Source organism: Alnus glutinosa, chromosome 6 (assembly GCF_958979055.1).
Source record: "Alnus glutinosa chromosome 6, dhAlnGlut1.1, whole genome shotgun sequence".
Taxonomy (NCBI): Eukaryota; Viridiplantae; Streptophyta; class Magnoliopsida; order Fagales; family Betulaceae; genus Alnus; species Alnus glutinosa.
The window spans coordinates 24,934,105-24,952,695 of NC_084891.1; the positions used below are offsets into that span (position 1 = coordinate 24,934,105).

At 38.4% G+C, this 18,591-nt stretch overlaps 1 protein-coding gene across 1 annotated transcript in view; it reads left to right on the forward strand.

The window, feature by feature from the left end:
* Positions 1-264: 264 nt before the first annotated feature.
* The window catches only part of LOC133870194 (pre-mRNA-processing protein 40A), a 29,734-nt gene continuing 11,407 nt past the window's right edge, over positions 265-18,591 (forward strand). Inside the window, exons 1-17 of the mRNA XM_062307264.1 lie at positions 265-425; positions 9,097-9,159; positions 9,712-9,777; positions 9,872-10,207; positions 10,303-10,503; positions 11,385-11,449; positions 11,642-11,711; positions 15,691-15,743; positions 15,893-15,950; positions 16,050-16,426; positions 16,536-16,608; positions 16,910-17,008; positions 17,123-17,191; positions 17,274-17,351; positions 17,542-17,628; positions 17,742-17,776; positions 17,872-17,977. Coding sequence (XP_062163248.1) covers positions 9,127-9,159; positions 9,712-9,777; positions 9,872-10,207; positions 10,303-10,503; positions 11,385-11,449; positions 11,642-11,711; positions 15,691-15,743; positions 15,893-15,950; positions 16,050-16,426; positions 16,536-16,608; positions 16,910-17,008; positions 17,123-17,191; positions 17,274-17,351; positions 17,542-17,628; positions 17,742-17,776; positions 17,872-17,977 — 1,806 coding nt within the window. The 5' untranslated portion in view covers positions 265-425; positions 9,097-9,126. The remainder of the gene's footprint in view (positions 426-9,096; positions 9,160-9,711; positions 9,778-9,871; positions 10,208-10,302; positions 10,504-11,384; positions 11,450-11,641; positions 11,712-15,690; positions 15,744-15,892; positions 15,951-16,049; positions 16,427-16,535; positions 16,609-16,909; positions 17,009-17,122; positions 17,192-17,273; positions 17,352-17,541; positions 17,629-17,741; positions 17,777-17,871; positions 17,978-18,591) is intronic.

Below are 18,591 nucleotides of genomic sequence, written 5' to 3' on the forward strand. Positions count from 1 at the left end.
GTGTAAATAGAAAATATCGGTAAAAAAGAAAAAAGAAAAAGAACCGATTGGCGGGTCGAGCACGGGTTTGGATAACGGAAGGAACCCGTTGCCCGACCAAATAAACGAAGCCCCGAAACGGTAGCGCTCAACAATTAATTATGAGTCACGGGCTCACGGTCGCATAAATTCTGGAAAATGGTAAATTTGAAGAGTACCATAGACTCTCTCTTGTACTGCTTCGTAAATCGTATTGGATTTTATTTTCCAAATTTTCCAACACCCCCCCCCCCCCCCCCCCCCCCCCCCTCTTTCTTCTGCAACGCTCTTTAAACCCTAGCATCTGAGAAGCCGACAGTGACCGATCCAAGGCTTTCCCTTCTGCGTCATCGACAAGCGCTCGTTCAGAATTTATTGCACACTTCATATCCTCCTCTGCCACAGCTGTAAGCTCACTTTTTATTTGTTTGGTTCTTTTCTCCTTTTCTCCTTTTCTTATATCGACTATATTTGTATTGTCAATTTGTATTCTTTGTTGGTCGCTGGAAAGTTAGAGGAAAAAAGATAGGAAAAAAAAAATTGAAACTAGATGTGTGGCTACCTACAAATCCTAATGAAATTGAAAATAATTTAAGAACTTGGGATTGATTTTCTTGTTCCGGCGCAGGAGCGGAACTAGTTTTTTTTTTTTTTTTTTTGGAGGGGGACAACCTACGTAAACATAAGCTTAGACACTTTAGGCAGCTTCAGAGGATAATTCCCAGCTGCCATAAACCTTGTTTCCGAGGATTGCAAATTACATTCTCTTCCTAGAAGTTAAAGTGACTATTCTCAAGAATCTATCCGTTTTATATGGGGTCTAAGGAGACAAAAACAATTTGTCAAGAGTTCCTCAACTTCAAACTCCATTTGTGGAGTTAGAAATGTGGTACGAGGAAATATGGGGGGGGGGGGGGGGGGGGGGGGGGAAGGGTGCGATGGGTCTTGGCTTAGCAATGTTGTTGACTCTGAGTACTTAAGTACTGGTGGAGTGAATGCCAATGGAGGTTCTATTGAGTTGGTTGAAGCCCATGTTACCAGTTTGGGCCCTTTGGGTGTTGATTCAGTTACTAATCCTGCAGAGTGGGCTCTGGTGGTTAAAAGGGGGAATCAGATTACTTCTGCCTCTGAGGAGGTTAGGGGACAGTAATTGTGTGGATAAAGGAAAGGGTATTGTATCCTTGAAGGTGGGTGGATGTGATGTAGGTTATGTGGATGGGTTCAGTTCTTGTGTTTCTGTGAGCTCACCTTGTATGGCTTTGGAATTGTTCCCTGGGGTAGTCTTTGCCATTGAGCTCTCGCCCCCCCCCTTTCCCTCCCTCAGATAGCAAGCGAGATATTTCTTGGTGCAGTGCCAAAGTCTTCAGCTTGGTATTGCAAAAAGTGAAGGAAATTCGTCATCAAGTGGGGTTATCATGTGAAGGATTTGAAGAGGTGTTGATGGCTTTGCTTACGACCATTGAAGCGAGCCACTCCCAAAAGGAGTTGGCCTCTAGCTCCAAATGGTTAACAAAGGAAACAGAATTTAAAAGATTATCTTGTTCGATAAAACTACAATTTGAAAGCCGGAAGTTCTAGCTGAGGCAGGGTTAAGGAAAGGGCTGTGTTTGGTTCCTTCTGAAGCCTAAATTGCTATCTTGGAATGTAAGAGGGCTGAATGATGGGGACAAACGCCTTTGATTCAGGAATTTGCTCAAAGAGTGGAAGGCATATGTGATATGTTTGCAAGAAACTCAGCTGGAGTATATGTCTAGTAGCATTGTGGGCAGTTTGTGGGGATGTCAATACGTGGATTGGTGTTGTGTAGATTCTAGAGTGGATTCTGAAAGGGTCCTGCTTATGTGAGATAGGAATGTGGAGAAATGGACTAGTGTGTGAGGGAGTTTGCTGTTGCCTGCTCTTTCAGAAATGTCAAAGATAATTTATTTTGGGCTTTCGCGGGCGTTTGTGGTCCCAATTCCGATTGTTATAGAAGCTTTTTATGGGATGAGTTGGCCAGATTGTTTTGTTGGTGGAACTTGCTACGGTGCATTAAGGAGAGATTTCAACGTCACTCGCTCTCCTAGTGAAAGATCAGGTGTAGGTTGTTTTTGTCCTACCATGGTGGAGTTCTAAGATATCATTTTGGAGTAGAGGCTTATGGATAGTCCGTCTTGTAGGGGGTCTTTTATGTGGTCAAACAATAAAGACCCTCCTTTTTGGTCCATAATTGATAGATTTATTGTCTCCCCTGAATGGAAAGCCTAGTTTCCTGACTTGACCTAGAAGAGGAGACTGTGCTCAGATCATTTTCCTATCCTTCTCAATTGTGGAGGCCTCAATGGAGGTAGAGGTATTTTAAGTTTGAAAACATGTGGTTAAAGTTAGAGGGTTTTGTAGATTGGGTGGACTTCTTTCCACTTTTAGAGTCCTTCGAGCTACATTTTAGCCCGCAAACTTAAGGATTTGAAAGTTGACTTAAAAGTCTGGAATGAGGAGGTGTTTGGATATGTGGAGGGAAAGAGAAAGCTTCTTCTGGAAGATTTATAGGTTCTTGAGGGTGTGGAAGAAGGGAGAGTGAGGAGAAATTAAGGAAGGCTATAGTGATTAATGATTTGGAGGAGGTGAATTGGAGGCTGAAGTAGAGGGTGTTGTGGCTAAGAGAGGGTAACAAGTGCACAAAGTTTTTCCATTGAGTGGCCAATTTAGATAGGAGGTATAACTCCATTGAACAAATGGTGGTTAATGGTACAGCCTCTTGAGACCAATATGAGACCAGTGTTTGCATTGAATGGCCTTACTTTGAGATTCCAATGGGGAGGCATAGGCTATTTGGTTCGAGAGAGCTTTTGAGGAAGACGAGGTCTTTGAGGTGGTGAAACTATGGCGTTCTTTCAAGCTTGTTGGGATGTTTTGGAAGTGGATATCATGAATGTGTTCCATGATGTTCACGCTAAAGGTATGTTTGATAAAAGTTTCAATGCCAATCCCATTACTCTTACTCTAAAGAAACCTGGCTGTTGATATTAAGGACTTTCGACCTATTAGCTTAGTGGGTGGAGTTTACAAAATTGTAGCCAAAGTCCTGGTAACGTGCTGAAAATGGTAGCAGAGAAGATCATTTCTAAGCCTTAGAATGCCTTCATTAGGGGTAGGTAGATTCTAGGCTTTGTTCTCATTGCCAATGAGTGCCATGATAGTAGGCTTAGATTTGAGGAGCCAGGTGTGCTGTGCAAGCTGGATATTGGAAAGGCTTATGATCATGTCAATTAGGACTTTTTGCTGTATATGCTGAGGAGATGAGGTTTTGGGGAGAAATGGTGTAATTGGATAGCGCGTTGTATTTCTTTGGTGTGTTTTTCTATATTGCTAAACGATACTCTGATGGGTTTTTTCAGTAGTTCCCTTGGCTTGAGACAAGGAGACCTTTTGACTCCCTTGCTATTCATTATTGTTATGGAGGCGCTGAGTAGAATGATTTTGCTTTAGTGAACGGGTGTCTCTCATTAGGCTTTTTGGTGGGGTCTAGGAATGTTGGTGCCCTTAACATTTCTCACCTTTTATTTGTAAACGATAATTTGATTTTTGTGGGACAAATCTAGATCATCTTCGTGTTTGTTCTTATGCTTTGAAGCAGTTTCAGGTTTGAGGATTAAACTGGCTAAATTGGAGTTGGTCTTTGTTGGCAATGTCACGAATGTTGAAGGTTTGGCTAGCATATTGGGTTGCAGAGTGTAACGACTTAGAGAAAAGCGATAGTTATCTGCGTTATCAACCCAAAATGACTAGTTAATTTGGAGACTCCCTAGAATCTCTTGTAAAGCTAAGTTTCACTTAGTAAATAACTAATGTGAGACTTAGCACCCATGAGTTTCTTTCTATAAACCACCCACTTTATGTGAGCAACTCTTATACCCAATATGGGACGGGGGTGTTACAAACTCCCATCCTTAAACCTCTGATATCTTCATTAGGGTCACGTCATGTGGTGCTGACAGTATCACATTGCACATTACTAGGTGATTCTGATACCATTTGTAACGACCCAGAGTAAAACGCTAACCACATATGCACTATCACTCGAAAAGAACTAGTCAATTTGAAGACTCCCTAGAATCCCATATAAAGCCTAGTTTCACCTAGGAAGAAACCAATGTAGGACTTAGCATCAATGAGTTTCTTTCTATAAACCACCTACTCTATATGGAAAACTCTTTTTCCCAAGATGGGTCGGGTTGTTACACAAGGTCTCTTCCCTTCCGATGAAATATCTAGGCCTTCCATTGGGAGCTTAGTTGAAAGTCAAATATATTTGGGATGGTATTATTGAGAAGATAGAGCGTTATCTGGTTGGATCAAAGAGGTATTTGTCAAATGGCTGGAGGGTTACCTTGATTTAAAGTATTTTATCTAATCTGCTTACATACTCCATGCCTATTTTTCCCTTCCTGGTTGGCTTTGCCAATCACATAGAGAAGTTGTAGCAAGATTTTTTGTGGGGTGGCATGGGTGATGAGTTCAAATTCCACTTGGTGAGCTAGTCTAAGGTGTGTTCTCCGATCGTTGAAGGTGGGTTGTGGGTTTGTAATTTACTTTTGCTCAATCGAGCTCTTTTTGGGAAGTGGCTTTGGTGATATGTTCATGAGAGAGAAGTTTTGTGGAGGATGGTAGTGGATTATAAATACAATAGTTTGTGAGGAGTGCTCAGATGAGGTTCATGAGTTGTATGAGGTGGGGCTATGAACGAATATTAGGAGGAGCTGAGGGGAATTTTCTAGTCATACTAGATTTGCGGTTGGTGATAGATTATGGCATGACGTGGTACAAAGATAAGGCCCTCAAGGTAGCCTATCCAGAATTGTTTAGTTTGGCCCGTAGTAAGGATGTTTCTGTGGCAATTCTTTTGGAGTTCTCTAGTGACTCATTGATGGAATGTTAATTTTCTCATAGCTGCTCGCAATTGGGAGGTTGACGTAATTACCTCGTTCTTCAATTTGTTGTACTCTAGATTGAGACGGGGTGGTGAAAATAAGCTTTGTTGGGTATCTTTCAAGAAAGGTTGTTCGATGTTAGATCTGACTACAACGCCCTTGCTCCCCATGATAGCACTCCTTTCCCTTGGAGGAGTATTTGGAGGAATAAGACTCGTATGTGAGTTTTGTTCTTTGCTTGGTTGGCTGCCTTAGGAAGCGGCATGTCACAGTGGCTGATTGTTACTATCTGTGTAAGAAGAGTGGGTAGTCAATGGATCACTTTTTACTCCATTGTGAGATGGCTAGTGCTCTTTGGAATACCATCTTTTGCCTTCTAGGGTTGGCTTAGGTTATGCCTAGTCAAGTAGTAGACCTTTTCGCCAGCTGGAAAGGGTAATTTGGTAGGCTTCAGAATATTGCATTGTGGAAGATGACTCCATCTTGCCTTAGTGGTGTCTTTGGAAGGAAAGAAATACTCAGAGTTTTGAAGACTCTTTATCACTACCAGCTGCCTTTGACTTGAATATTTCTAGGTTTCATGTTTTTCTTGATAATTTTATTTCTTCTAGATAAGTGTTTCTCTTGTATACTTGGGTTGTACCTTGTGCGTTTTTTAATAAATTGCGATTACTTTAAAAAAAAAAAGAGTTGAGAGAAAAGGAAAAATGGAGTTGGATTATTTGTGTATTTTAGATTGGTGTAACTTTTAAGGTAAATAACTAGTTGTGAGGCGATTTGTGTGTGTTTCCACACGTTGCCATATGGAGCAACGTGTTGAATAGTTTAGTGTTGTTTTAGATGGGTGAAACTATTGAGGCAATGGTAACTGGTGTGTGTAGGAATCTGCCTGAGTGTATTGTTGTATGCATGTGTTGAAGGAGGGGGGGGGGGGGGGGGAGTCCTGTCTAGCTGATCACGTGATTGGACCTAGCTTCTAGTATGTCGAGTTGTCAAAATTAATTGTTAGTATTAGATTTGTGGTTCATAGTTATACGAGAATAGAGAATGACATGATTGCAAGGGAATACTTGAAAATATGGCTTTTGATAAGACTGAATGGAGATCTAGCATTTTCTCTTTTTGTTCTAGGTTTTTCTGCTTCTTGGTAGTAGATCTTTGTTCGTTGGTGTTTCTTCTGCGCTCTTGCGCCTCTTCCAGGGACTTGCTGAATTGTTCCATTCTTATATGTTGGCGCCGATCTGTGGATGGCTGTGCGCGTGGCCTTGGATGTTTCTGAAACTTGGGAGTTAGACCTATGGTGTTTGGGTCCTTTTCTCCACGCACACGCCTCACGGTTGGCTTCTCCGGTAGCTTCCGCGCCACCACCTTTTTTTTTTTTTATTTTTTTATTTTTTAAGCTCTGCCATTTTCGTTGTATTTTGGGTTTGTTTTGTATTTCAGCTTTGGTAGGCTTGGGTTTTGGGTGTCTCTAGTGGGTTTTGGGTTTTGTTGGGTGCTGTGGGTGTTTGTTGGGGGCTGTTACTGTTTTTTGGGTTTTGTTGGGGGTTATTACTGTTCTTTGGGCTATGGGTTTTGGGTGCCGTCTGGGTTTTGGTTGTTGTGGGTGCTTTCGGGGTGTTGTGGGTGTTTGTTGGGGTCGTTTTTGCTATTTTTGAGTTTTGTTCTTGGTTTTTGGGTTTGTAAGAGCTCTATTGTATACTGCTTGTGTACCTTTGGGCGCCTTACTCTTTTTCAATAAAGTTGCTTCTTATAAAAAAAATAAAATTATATGCTTAGGCCACTAGTAGTTGAAATTAAGACGATTAGGTTAAGCTGAGTTGAAAATATGTTCCTTCCTTTATTATGGTGGGTTTGGGATGTTTGCTGCTATGTTTTGAAGCTATCTCGGGTCTTAGAATTAATTTGTCTGAATCTGAGATTGTTCCGGTTGGTTAGGTAGGGGATGTGGAGGAGTTGGCTAGCATTCTTGGGTGCAGTGTGGCCTCGCTTCCTTTAAAGCATTTGGGTCTCTCGTTGGGTGCTAAGTATAAGGACTCTCATATGTGGAATAGCATTATTGAGAAGATGGAAAATAGATTATCGGGTTGGAAGAGGTTGTATTTATCTAAGGGTGGGAGGTTAACTTTGATTAATAGTACCCTTTCAAGTTTACCTACATATTTTTTGTCTCTCTTTCCTATTCCAGTGGAAGTGGCTAATCGTTTGGAAAAACTTCAGAGAGACTTCCTTTGGGGTGGTATTAATGATGAATTTAAATTTCATTTGGTTAATTGGCAAACGATTTGTTCTTCGAAGGTTTTGGGGGGATTAGGAGTGAGAAATATGATTAAGTTTAATAGAGCTTTGATGGGCAAATGGTTATGGAGGTTTGCTTTGGAAATGGATGCTCTTTGGAGAAAGGTGGTGGATATCAAATATGGAAGTATGAGGTGTGGTTGGTGCTCCAAGGAGGTTGGGGTTTCTTTTGGGGTAGTAGTTTGGAAGTCTATTAGGAGGGGATGGGATGCTTTTGCAGCTCATATAAGATATGAGGTCGGGGATGTTTTGAAAGTCTTGTTTTGGCTTGGTGTGGTGTGGGGAAGTACCTTTGAAGACTATTTTTCCAGATCTTTTTCTTATCGCTAGTAGCAAGGATGCATGGGTGGAGGAGTGTATGTATAGACAAATTGGCACAATTTGTAGAATATTTTGTTTACTCGACCTGTTCATGATTGGGAGGTGGAAGATGTTAGTAGATTTTTTGAGATGTTGTACTCTCTTAAAGTTATAGAAGCGAGGGAGAGGATAAAATGTGTTGGATTCCAGGGCGAAAGAAATCCTTTGAGGTAAAGTCTTACTATAAGGTTTTACTTAGTCCTATATAATCTTCATTTTCGTGGAAAAGTATTTGGAAAGTTAAGGCTTATCAAAAAAAGAAAAAAAGAAAAAAAAGTTAAGGTTTTCCCGAGAGTGGCTTTCTTTGTGTGGACGGCGACTTTAGGGAAAATCCTGACTTTGGACAATTTTATGAAAGAGAAACATTATTGTGATGGAGTGGTGCTATATGTGTAAGACCTCTAGAGAGCCCATTGATCATTTGTTTTTGCATTGTATGGTTGCTACAGAGTTGTGGAGTATGATCCTGCATTTGTTTGGGGTGGTGTGGGTAATGCCGCGTTCAGTGAAAGATATGTTGGGGGAGTTGGAGGGGGCAAAAGGGCAACCGAACGTTGATAACGATTTGGTGAATGGGTCCATTGTGTTTGATGTGTTGTGTATGGAGGGAATGGAGTGCACGCTGTTTTGAAGATTGTGAGATTGGTTTGATGAACTTGAAGAAGTTAGTGATGCAAACGTTGTTTATGTGGATAGAGAAACTACAGTCTATGTCGTGTTCTTATTCTGAATTTCTAGATAGGTGTTCTATTTTTTCTTTAAATTAGGGGTCTCATGTATACATCATGTGTACTGTGGGTTGCGCCTCTCTACGCTTTTTGAAATCTACATTATTATAAAAAAAAGTGGTGGTTTTCATGTGAGCATTACAAATATTCCTATTGATGGATTACAACTATAAAAAGCTATTATTCCATTTTTGTCCTTTGCATTAATTTCTTCTTTTCATAATTCATATGTTCTTTTCCTTAAATCCTCCCTTATGAGATCTCTTTTGGATTAGGTTATTGTGCACGTTCCTTATTTTGCCTCAAGGAATCTGGTAGATTTGATTTGTTTTTTTATATTGTAGTAGCATCTAGGGCCTCGGCTCTCCTGTATACTCTTCGTATACAAGGGCTTTGCCCTTTTTTTTTTTTTTTTTTTTTTTTTTTTTTTTTTCTTTCTATAAAATTATTATTATTCATCAAAATAATTCATGTGGTTGAGAACATTGAAACCTATTGGTAGATATGAAGACTGGCATGAAATATTATGAGAAATAATGCAGACATGCGCTGTGTAAGTCTGCTTAGTTATTTTCTCCTGTTATTAGTTTGATACCAATGTGTGATAGTTGCAGACTTGTCTGCATTGCTGCTACACAGCTCCTGAGTCAATCATTTGGCCAGTAACTTGACTACTTAGGAACAGATGGATGCGCGTTGCTTTTCCTTTTGTGGGGATGTAACTGTATCTTATTGATCTTTTGATAAGATGTTATTTCTCATGACTTAGTGGTTTTTTACAGCTTTTTGAGGAGGCTTGCTTATGAGCTGAAATGGCCAATAATTCCCAGTCCTCTGGTTCACAGGTAGCAAACTTCTAACTTTTGGCTTTATAACTCATAATCTGAACTGTATTTGCTCAAAATTATGTATGTAGTATAGTCATATTAATGAGGTGTGGTTATAACTTAATGAATATGCTAGTTAACTAAGCTGTAGTGAGTTAATTTATATCTCAAACAAGTTGCTCTAGCAAAGGTTTCATTGAAGAAGGTTGAAATTTGGTCATTTTCACCAAGTATCTGGATATCTCAGTCAATTTTGTTAGGCTCTCTCAGATCATGAAAATTTTAATTCCTACCTTTTTAGATGTAATAAGGATGTGATGCTTTTACTTTGTCTTGAGATCGTCGTTAGCCAAATCGTTTCTAAACATTGTTATACCTCTTCTTTAGTCTTGGTTTGCTCAATTACTTGATCGTTTTTAAATGATTATGGATTTTTTTTTTTTAATCAAAATTTACCTCAATGCTCACATTTCATTTAAATCTTATTCCGTGTAACTTGATTATGGTGATGTTTATAACTTGTTTTTTTATTTTTTATTTTCCCGCCTGGTGTCTATTTCTGTGTATTAGCCACTTCGGCCTCCTGCAGCTGTATCCTTGGGTCCTCAAAGTTTTGGCTCATCTTTATCTATGCAGGTAATTTTGTTGTGTCCATATTTAGTGACTTATATCATCCTTCTTTTATATGAATTTTGAATTACCGTGTCATGGGAAATTTCTTCAACTGCAGTTTCGGCCAGTTGTTCCAACACAGCAAGGACAGCCATTTGTTCCATCGGTATCCCCACAGTTTCGGCCTGTAGGGCAGGGTTTTCCTTCAAATGTTGGGATGCCTGTGAGTCAAAGCCAGCAACTGCAGTTTTCTCAACCAATTCAGCAGTTACCTTCAAGGCCAAATCAGCCTGGGCATAATGCGCCACCACCACAGGCTTTACAAATGTCTTATGTTCAGACAAACAGGCCACATGCATCTGTTCCACTGCAATCTCAACAAAGTGCCCCCCCTTTAACTAATCATATGCCTGGCTTAGCTGGCTCTGGGATACCTATCTCTTCATCATATACTGTAAAAGATCTCACCAACATTTTCCTTCTCTATGTGCTTTGCTTGATTTTGTGGCCTATCTTTTGCACTTAATTACATTGTTCTGCATTTTTCAGTTTGCACCGTCTTCTTTTGGCCAGCAACAAAATATTATGAGTATACCCTCCCAATTCCAGCCAATGTCTCAAATGCATGCACACGCTGTACCTGCTGCGGGGCAACCCTGGATGTCCTCTGGAAGTCAAAGTGTAGCGCCGCCTGTTCCACCAGTACAGCAGACTGGCCAACAACCTTCAGTCATTCCTTCTACAGATTCTGTAATTTTTTTCTTGTTATTTTTTATTCTTTTTTATTTTTTTATTTTTAATGAATGTTATTTTTGATTCATTCTAATCACTTTAATACAAAAATTACCAGGGCCATGTCTTTTCTTCATGCTTTTCTTTTTGGTGTTTCTACTTAACACGTTTATGATGTGATGTGCTTTTTAAGATGCTTGAAAATATATTCTTGGCTGCAAACTGGCATTTTAATATCATATTGTTTTGGTGGCAACATTTCATGTATCAGAGTCTTATTTGTTATAGAGTTTTTTCTTTTCGTTTTATTTGTTGTTTTGAAATCCCATGCTGGCGTCCTTGTGGTAAATCAAACTGTCAATTTCATCTGACGGCTCTCTATTTTAGTCAAGTAGACTAGGTTTACTTGCCATCTTGAATGAATTGCTGATTATTTCACCATCTACATTGTGACCGTTTTAATCTCAATGTCATTGATCTCCCTTGGTGTTATGACATCAGCAATACTGACTTATAAAAAAAGAAAAAACAAGTCAATTGAGCACCCTTCACTCCTTTTTTCTGAACAAAAGCTTTGTAAAATCCGTCAAGTAATTTGAACAAAAATGTAATATATTAGAGGGCAGGTAACCTTAGAGGTGAGATTATTACTTTTAAGGGAAATTCAGTTGCAAGCCTGGAATGGTAGATGACCTGAGAGTGGAGGTTAGTGATATTTTGAAGTAACCTTATGGGAAATTCAGCAGTAGCATAAGAAACTTTACAAGTTTAGGCTTCTGATAATTGCTCACATGTAATAAATTTTTTAAGCCTTCTTGGGTTGTGCATTCATTTATTTGCTTCTGTTTTGTGAGACCTGACTAATTATGGTTTTGGAATTTGTAATTTTGGAGTTGCAGGCAGTAAATATTCCTAGTCAACAGTCATCTGATTGGCAAGAGCATACATCTACTGATGGGAGAAGGTAATTTCCTGTTAGGGCTGCATGTCTTAATTTTTATTCATATCTCCTGCAATGTTATTTAAGATGTTGGCTTATGCTTTATCCAAATAGTGCATCATTTTGATTGGTATTTAGTTTATAACTGAAATGGTTGACGGCATTCTGTGTTCTTTTCTTAGTTGCTCACCTTGACTGATTCATAAATTTTACCAGATATTATTATAACAAGAGGACAAAACTGTCTAGTTGGGAGAAGCCGGCGGAATTGATGACCCCAATCGAGGTGATTAATGTTTCTGATTGGTAGCTATTGCTATATTTAGATTTTCATCTCCTGTTAGTGTTAAACATGCCATTGAAATGTTCTGGTATACCCATAAATTTCGTTCTCTTTATGGATGCTGACAATTGTAGACAGATTAATCATATTTGTTTTATGCGAATTCTCCTTTTATTTGTATGTGCTTCCACTGGTTTGTAGATGTCATGGCAAGTTTGGAGAAATTTAACGACTGCTCTATATGCTCACTATGAAGGCGGCGTATCACTTTCTCAAGGCAGGCAACAATTTGTTATTTACATCTTGTTTATCATGTAGGGACGATTTTAATCCAGTATTGGTGGTTGGATGTATTTGACCAATGTCAGAAAGTAATTGTTTCCTCCCCCTCCCCCTCCCCCTTCTTCATCCGTTCTAGTCAGTGGTGTCGTAGGATGACAAATCAACTTCACATCTATTGTGGCAGTAGTCTGCTACTATAGTCTGCTGTGGTGTAGTTTTGTTTTTTTTGTTTTTTAAAATTTTGAGTTGTTTTCTTTATTTATTTTTTTACATATAGAAAAAAATTGTTATTTTCTCTCTTATGGTGGAATTCTATTTTAGATAAATGTCATTCGCATGTCTTGTTTGCTCCAAAAAATAACAGTATATGCTGCCCATGATTCTGTGATATTTTGAAACAATTATTTATCCATCTTTTATGTTTTTTGTCCTACTTTGTAACATTTCTGCATGCTTTCTTTTGTTGTTTATGACTTGTTTGGTGTCTGGTTTCTAAAGGGTATTTTAACAGGTACACTTAGGTGCTACTGATTTTGGAGGTATGAAATGCTAGGTCAATGGCACTTGCTCCAATTTTAAATTGTTTGGATTTTTTTTTTTTGTATCCTGCTATTTCTGATTTTTCTCTCTTTAGGCTATCTAGGTTTCTTTGTGATGGAGTTGATTGTAATTTGTTTTTGACACATACGAATCCATTTGCATACTTGTATATTTATTTATTTTTTCTGAGAGGGGCAAAGAGAGCTGAAAATGTTCAAAACCTAATGGTTACTAGAAAATACAATTAAGGTCCTATATAACATTACAGGGGAAGCGGATGTTTTAACCCATCTAAAAACATGGGTTTCTTGTCAAATATTGCAACATAGCTACAAATAGGCAAAGGTTTAAGTTTTCTTAGGGAGAAGATGGTTTTATAGTTGAGAAGACATAATAGCGTATTGAATCTGATGTTTCAGTCTTCTGCACATTAAGAGGATTATATGTGTCCACAAGGCCTATAAATTTTTTAAGTTTTAGAACTTTGGCATGTGCTGGTAAAGCTGCTCATCTTTTTCTTCATTCTTATCATGTACTCGTCTTTTTGATTGTGCCAACCATGAAACAGACATGGAAGTGGCTGATTCCCATTCGCTCTATCTAAATTAGATTCTAAACATGGTCTGATTTGGTGTCAAGTGTGGGAATCACTAAACTTCTATATTTCTCCCGTGCCTTAGAAAAGTTTTGGTGTTCTCTGAAAAATTTGCATGGTTTAAGAGGTTGATGCATAACTGGTACATATCACATACCATATAAAATGTAGGTGTATTTTACAAAAAAAAAGGGACTGATACACATATTTTCTTCCTAATATGCAACACACTTTTAGGTTGAAGCTATCTCTTATACTCATCCAAAAAAAGGGTGCTATCCCTTAATTTCTCTTGCAATATAGGCACAGGATTTTCCGGGTAGAATTTTGCAGTCATACTTGCTAACTTGTAGCTTACATGAGCTGCTATTTGACCTAAAATACGCATTGAATTGTCTAGAAGATGCGTCTACTAATGGAAGTTTTCTAGTTTCACTTATCTTAGATTCTGCATTTTAGAAGGCACAAAACTCCCTACCCTGAAGATAATCCTATTCATAGATGTAGGGTAAATGTCTTTTTCAAAAAGCCAAACACCTTTCCAACTTTTGTAGCATATTTTGTTCCAGATCATGTTATAATTATTATTTTCAACTTTTTTCTTCTTCTTGTAAGTCCTGGAAATCATCATAAATGCTCTTGGTTGGATTTATGGCACATTACTTCTTGGAGCTTATTCATTCAACCATTTATTGGACCCCCCCGTCTTTATAGCACACAATACATTTGCAATTGATAGTTCACAAAATTCTTCAATTTTGAATATGTTTTTTTCAATCACGCCTTATTATTTTTTCTGCCTTGATACTGCCCTCTTGTGACATGGTCTTGTCAACCTGTGACTGTTAGCAATCTTTTTACTTATGTACATGATGTAGTGTTATAAGCTTCCTTGTTATAATTGAGAAGTTAAGAGGTGTACACTTCACCATATTATGATAGTGCAGAGTATATTTGTCACACTGGCCTTTTGTGATTCTACATGCTGCACAGTATGCCTACTTGCCCTGTGTCAAGGCAGGCATAGAATGTGTTTCAGAATTGACATGTACTATCTATATGTAAAGTCTGGGATGTAGTTTATAACCTACCGCTAGGAATTAGGGGCCTTTTTAAGATGATGGTTTCATCAAATTTGTTAGTGATCAGCTAAACTGTGATGGGATTTATATTAGGTCTTCCAGGAGAATGTGCTTCCAATATTATGGGAGTGGATGCATGCTTGGAATAGACAGTCATTTCTCATATAGCTTGAAGATGTTGCTTAGAATTTGGAAATTTTCTTTCTCAATTGGTCATATATTAGAGCCATTATCACGTAGAGAGACTACATCATTCTCTGCTTATTTAATGGAATAAGGAGTTCTCTGTATGTCAGTTAGACAAACTTGGTGGGGGGCCATGGTACGATAACAACTTTATCATGGGCAAGTGATTTTTTTGGAAAATTTATGGGATGGTTTCGTCTTGTATTATGGGTTGGTAGAGATCACTAAATGTTGGCAGAATAGTAAAAACTTGCTGACTAATTTGCCTTTTTATTTTGGTTTCATCATGGCTCTTCTCTTGTAACGGAACATCGGTGTATGGCCAGAAACTTGTAGATGTGTTCAAATTTGAGGGCATAAGGGTTCACATTAATTTCTGAGTTCCATTCTTGCTTCAATCCCTTGTGCAGGTTGTGTTATTGTTTATGTTTAAAGCACTCATCTGACTACATTTGCCGTTGTGTGCTTGTTGCTATTAGTGTTTCATGCATGGGTGGGCTCCTTAAGGGATTTTATTCTTTTCTTTTTGGTCATAGCAGGCCATCTGAGAATATTTTGGGTTGATGGGGTTGCCTTCAGGATTGTTTACGTTAATCTAGTGCAACCATTTCTGAATGCCTTATGCCTTCTGGATTAATCACTTAGATGTAATGTGACACAGAACTTTATTTTTGATGCCAGTCATGGTTGGTGTTGGGGATGCTTTTTTGAGTTATTATTGGATGGACAAAATATGTGGTGACCATTGCTGAAATTAGGGCTGCGTTTGCACTTATTTGAATTAACCATTACATATACATTTTTAGTCGCTTCTTCATTTTAATGTGGATATTTTTATTTTGCTTGGTTTTTGTTTCGTATATTTATTTGCATTTTGCTGCCATAGGGGCATGCATGTCATTTATTAAAAAACAAGAATTTTAGCTTGATGTCCTTTTGCCGTTTAATTCTTTGTTTTATATAATTTGTATAAAAATGTATCAATTGTAAACAATACCCAAGCGCACAGGTAAGTCTTCTATGGTTCTTAATTGCTTTTATTTGTTAAACATGTGTCCCTTTAAGAGTAGGTACACGAAGTGGCCCTGCCTTGGACGGGTTCCCCGTCATAATTTTATTTTTTTTGTTAAACATGTGCCTAATTTTCTTGCCTTAGCATGTGAACATGTGTTTAATTTATCTTCAGGTTAACTTGTCCTCCCCCCTTTTTATTGGGTTGTAAAAGTGTATTCTTTCTTGAATAATCTACTCTTATTAGTTTCATCTGCTCAATCGATTATTATTGTTGTTGTAACAGAAGGCTGATGCATCAACTGTTTGGAAGGAATACACTTCTGCAGAGGGAAGAAAGTGCGTTATATCTTTCCTTTTCCGGCTAATTTCATTTACCTATATCATTTTAGAGTATTAGTGTTGTTGAGTACCTTTTTAATGCATCGTTTTCTTTTTTAATGTTTGATGTATAATTTTTTGAGATATAATTGGAGTGGCTTTTGCAGGTATTACTACAACAAGGTTACAAAGGACTCTAAATGGACAATACCAGACGATTTGAAGGTTTGGAGGTTCCAATTTGGGGTGGGGGTGGGGGTGGGGGTGGGGGTGTGTGTGTGGAGGTTCTAATTTGGTTCTAACTTTAAGATGTTTTGCTTTCAGTTGGCTCGTGAACAGGCTCAAAAAGCAGTTAGCCAGGGTACACAACCAGAAACAAGTGGGAGTTCGCATGCTCCAGATGTTGTTACTGTCTCCTCAGTTGAAACAGCTGTGGCTACTGTCTCAGCTGGCACCTCCACTACTTCGACATTACCTGGGGTTGCTTTGAGCCCAGTTCCGGTGACACCCGTTGTTGCAGTTTCTAATCCTTCCCCTGTTATGGTTTCTGGATCACCAACCATTTCTGGTGCACAATCTACTGTATCAACAAGTGCTGTTGGTATTCATCATCATGCACTAGCTGCTGCTACTCCACCTAGGGCTGTTTCAGGAAGTGCTGGAGTTCCTGATATTTCAATGAAAGCCAACCCAGCACCAATGTATATACTTATTTTGTTGCTTAAATTTTGAAGTTGTCTTGATTGTTTTTATTGATGTGGAAAGGGGTTTGGTTTGAGTGCTCTGCCTTTTGTATCCTCAATATTACAGGAGTCATTTCGAAAACCTAGCATCTCAAGAATTTCAAGGTTCTATAGATGGAGCTTCTGTGCAGGATATTGAGGTATGACTAGTTTTTCAGCAGAATTTTCTGGCAGTCTTAAATTGGGCTTGTATTTTCAATCATGATCAAGATTGCCCTGCATGCTGGTTGCATATTTTGGAGAAAAGCACGGGATTTCCTTTTCCCTACAGTGCTTCTCATCTAAAATAAGTTCATAACAATGTCTAGCTCAAGTTGCCGTTCAAAGCCAGATCACTATTGGCCACCCATTTGGAGAACACATGGTAACCTTGTCAAAAGTAGGCACAAGAACAAATACTCGATTTGCTTTCATGACATGTTTCTGTGGTGTCCCTGGCAGGAAGCCAAAAAAGGAATGGCAGTTGCTGGAAAAATTAATGTGACTCCTTTAGAGGAGAAACCACTTGAGGATGAACCCTTGGTGTATGCCAGTAAGCTGGTATTAACCTATATTTTTACGTCTTATTAAATTTATTGTTGAGAAGTGTGAAGCAAGCTCAGCACCATCATCTTTTGTCTCCAATGACTTATTTTTATGTGCTTTTGTATTTAGGAGGCAAAAAATGCATTCAAAACTCTGCTGGAATCTGTTAATGTGCAGTCTGATTGGACTTGGGAACAGGTAGCTTAGCTGTACCTTTCCTATTTTCACCATTTCTCATCTGTTTGTAAATGCATCTCAATGATGTTGACTTTTAACATAGGCAATGAGGGAGATAATTAATGACAAAAGATATGGGGCTCTGAAAACGCTTGGTGAGCGGAAGCAAGCATTTAATGAGGTAAGCCTTGTGAGCAACTTATATGAATGGCTTAGCTGGGATTTTTTTTTTTGGTTTGCATAAATTGACTTGCTTTTTGAATTCAATTGGGCCTCAATGATTCAATCTTTACTTCATAATTTTCTATGCATAGATTGCATAATTTTTCGTCTTTTTTATGACATAAAATTGGTTATATCCGTTATTTCAGTACTTAGGTCAAAGGAAGAAACTCGAAGCTGAGGAGAGGCGCATGAAGCAGATAAAAGCTCGGGAAGAATTCACAAAGATGTTGGAAGTATGTTGTGTGAATTTCATAATGGCTCTTTTCGCCATTTCTTTGCATATAGCTGATTGATATGATACTCTTTTCCTGCCCTAATATTTTTTTCCAATACGATGTTTTTTCAGGAGTCCAAGGAACTCACGTCATCCACCAGATGGAGGTTCAGGCCTCTCCCTTATGTGCTGTAGCTTTTGATCCTAGGTAGCAAGCAAAATATTTATGATTTTCTGACAGAAGCTTTTTTGTCCTGGTCAGCAAAGCTGTTAGTATGTTTGAAAATGATGAACGATTCAAGGCTGTTGAAAGAACTAGAGACCGGGAGGATCTTTTTGAAAGCTACATGGTGGAACTTGAAAGGAAGGTAAGAAACTGCTACTTCATTTGCTCATGTAGTAAGTGTGAATGGGGCTCCCATATTTAAACTGGATCTTTATTCATTAGTAGTGTCCATGTTGTTAAAGGGAAAGGGGAACAATCTTGTGTGAATTATGTTGAAGTTTCATGAATGGGCAAAAGTAGTCTTTTTTCCCTTGTCATTGTTCTTAATCTCTTGTGCGCTCTCTCTCTCTCTCTGGCTTTAGCTCCATGTTCCTCTGCTCCATCAAACTTGTATTTTCATGTATTCAAACTTTTTTTTTTTTTTTAAAGGCCAAGCATATTTCTTCTTTTGTATTAGCGATCAAATACACTTCAGGGACTCTGGTTTTTCCAAGTCAATGAAGGTGTTCCTTCCATCTTATATTGTTTGTTTTTGTTTTTTTGTGGACCTTAAGATCTGATTTTTAATATCAGTGACAGTGAGATCGGGATTCTTGTCTATCCTTGTTTTTTCTCCTCTTTGTTACAACATAGTGGTTAAAAGACTGACTTTCCCAAAAATAAACATATGGGGATTTGCCATCTAGAGTCTTTTTCCTATTAAAACATTATTTGCCAACTCTGGGAGGACTTTTATAGCTTATTATAGCTATGTTC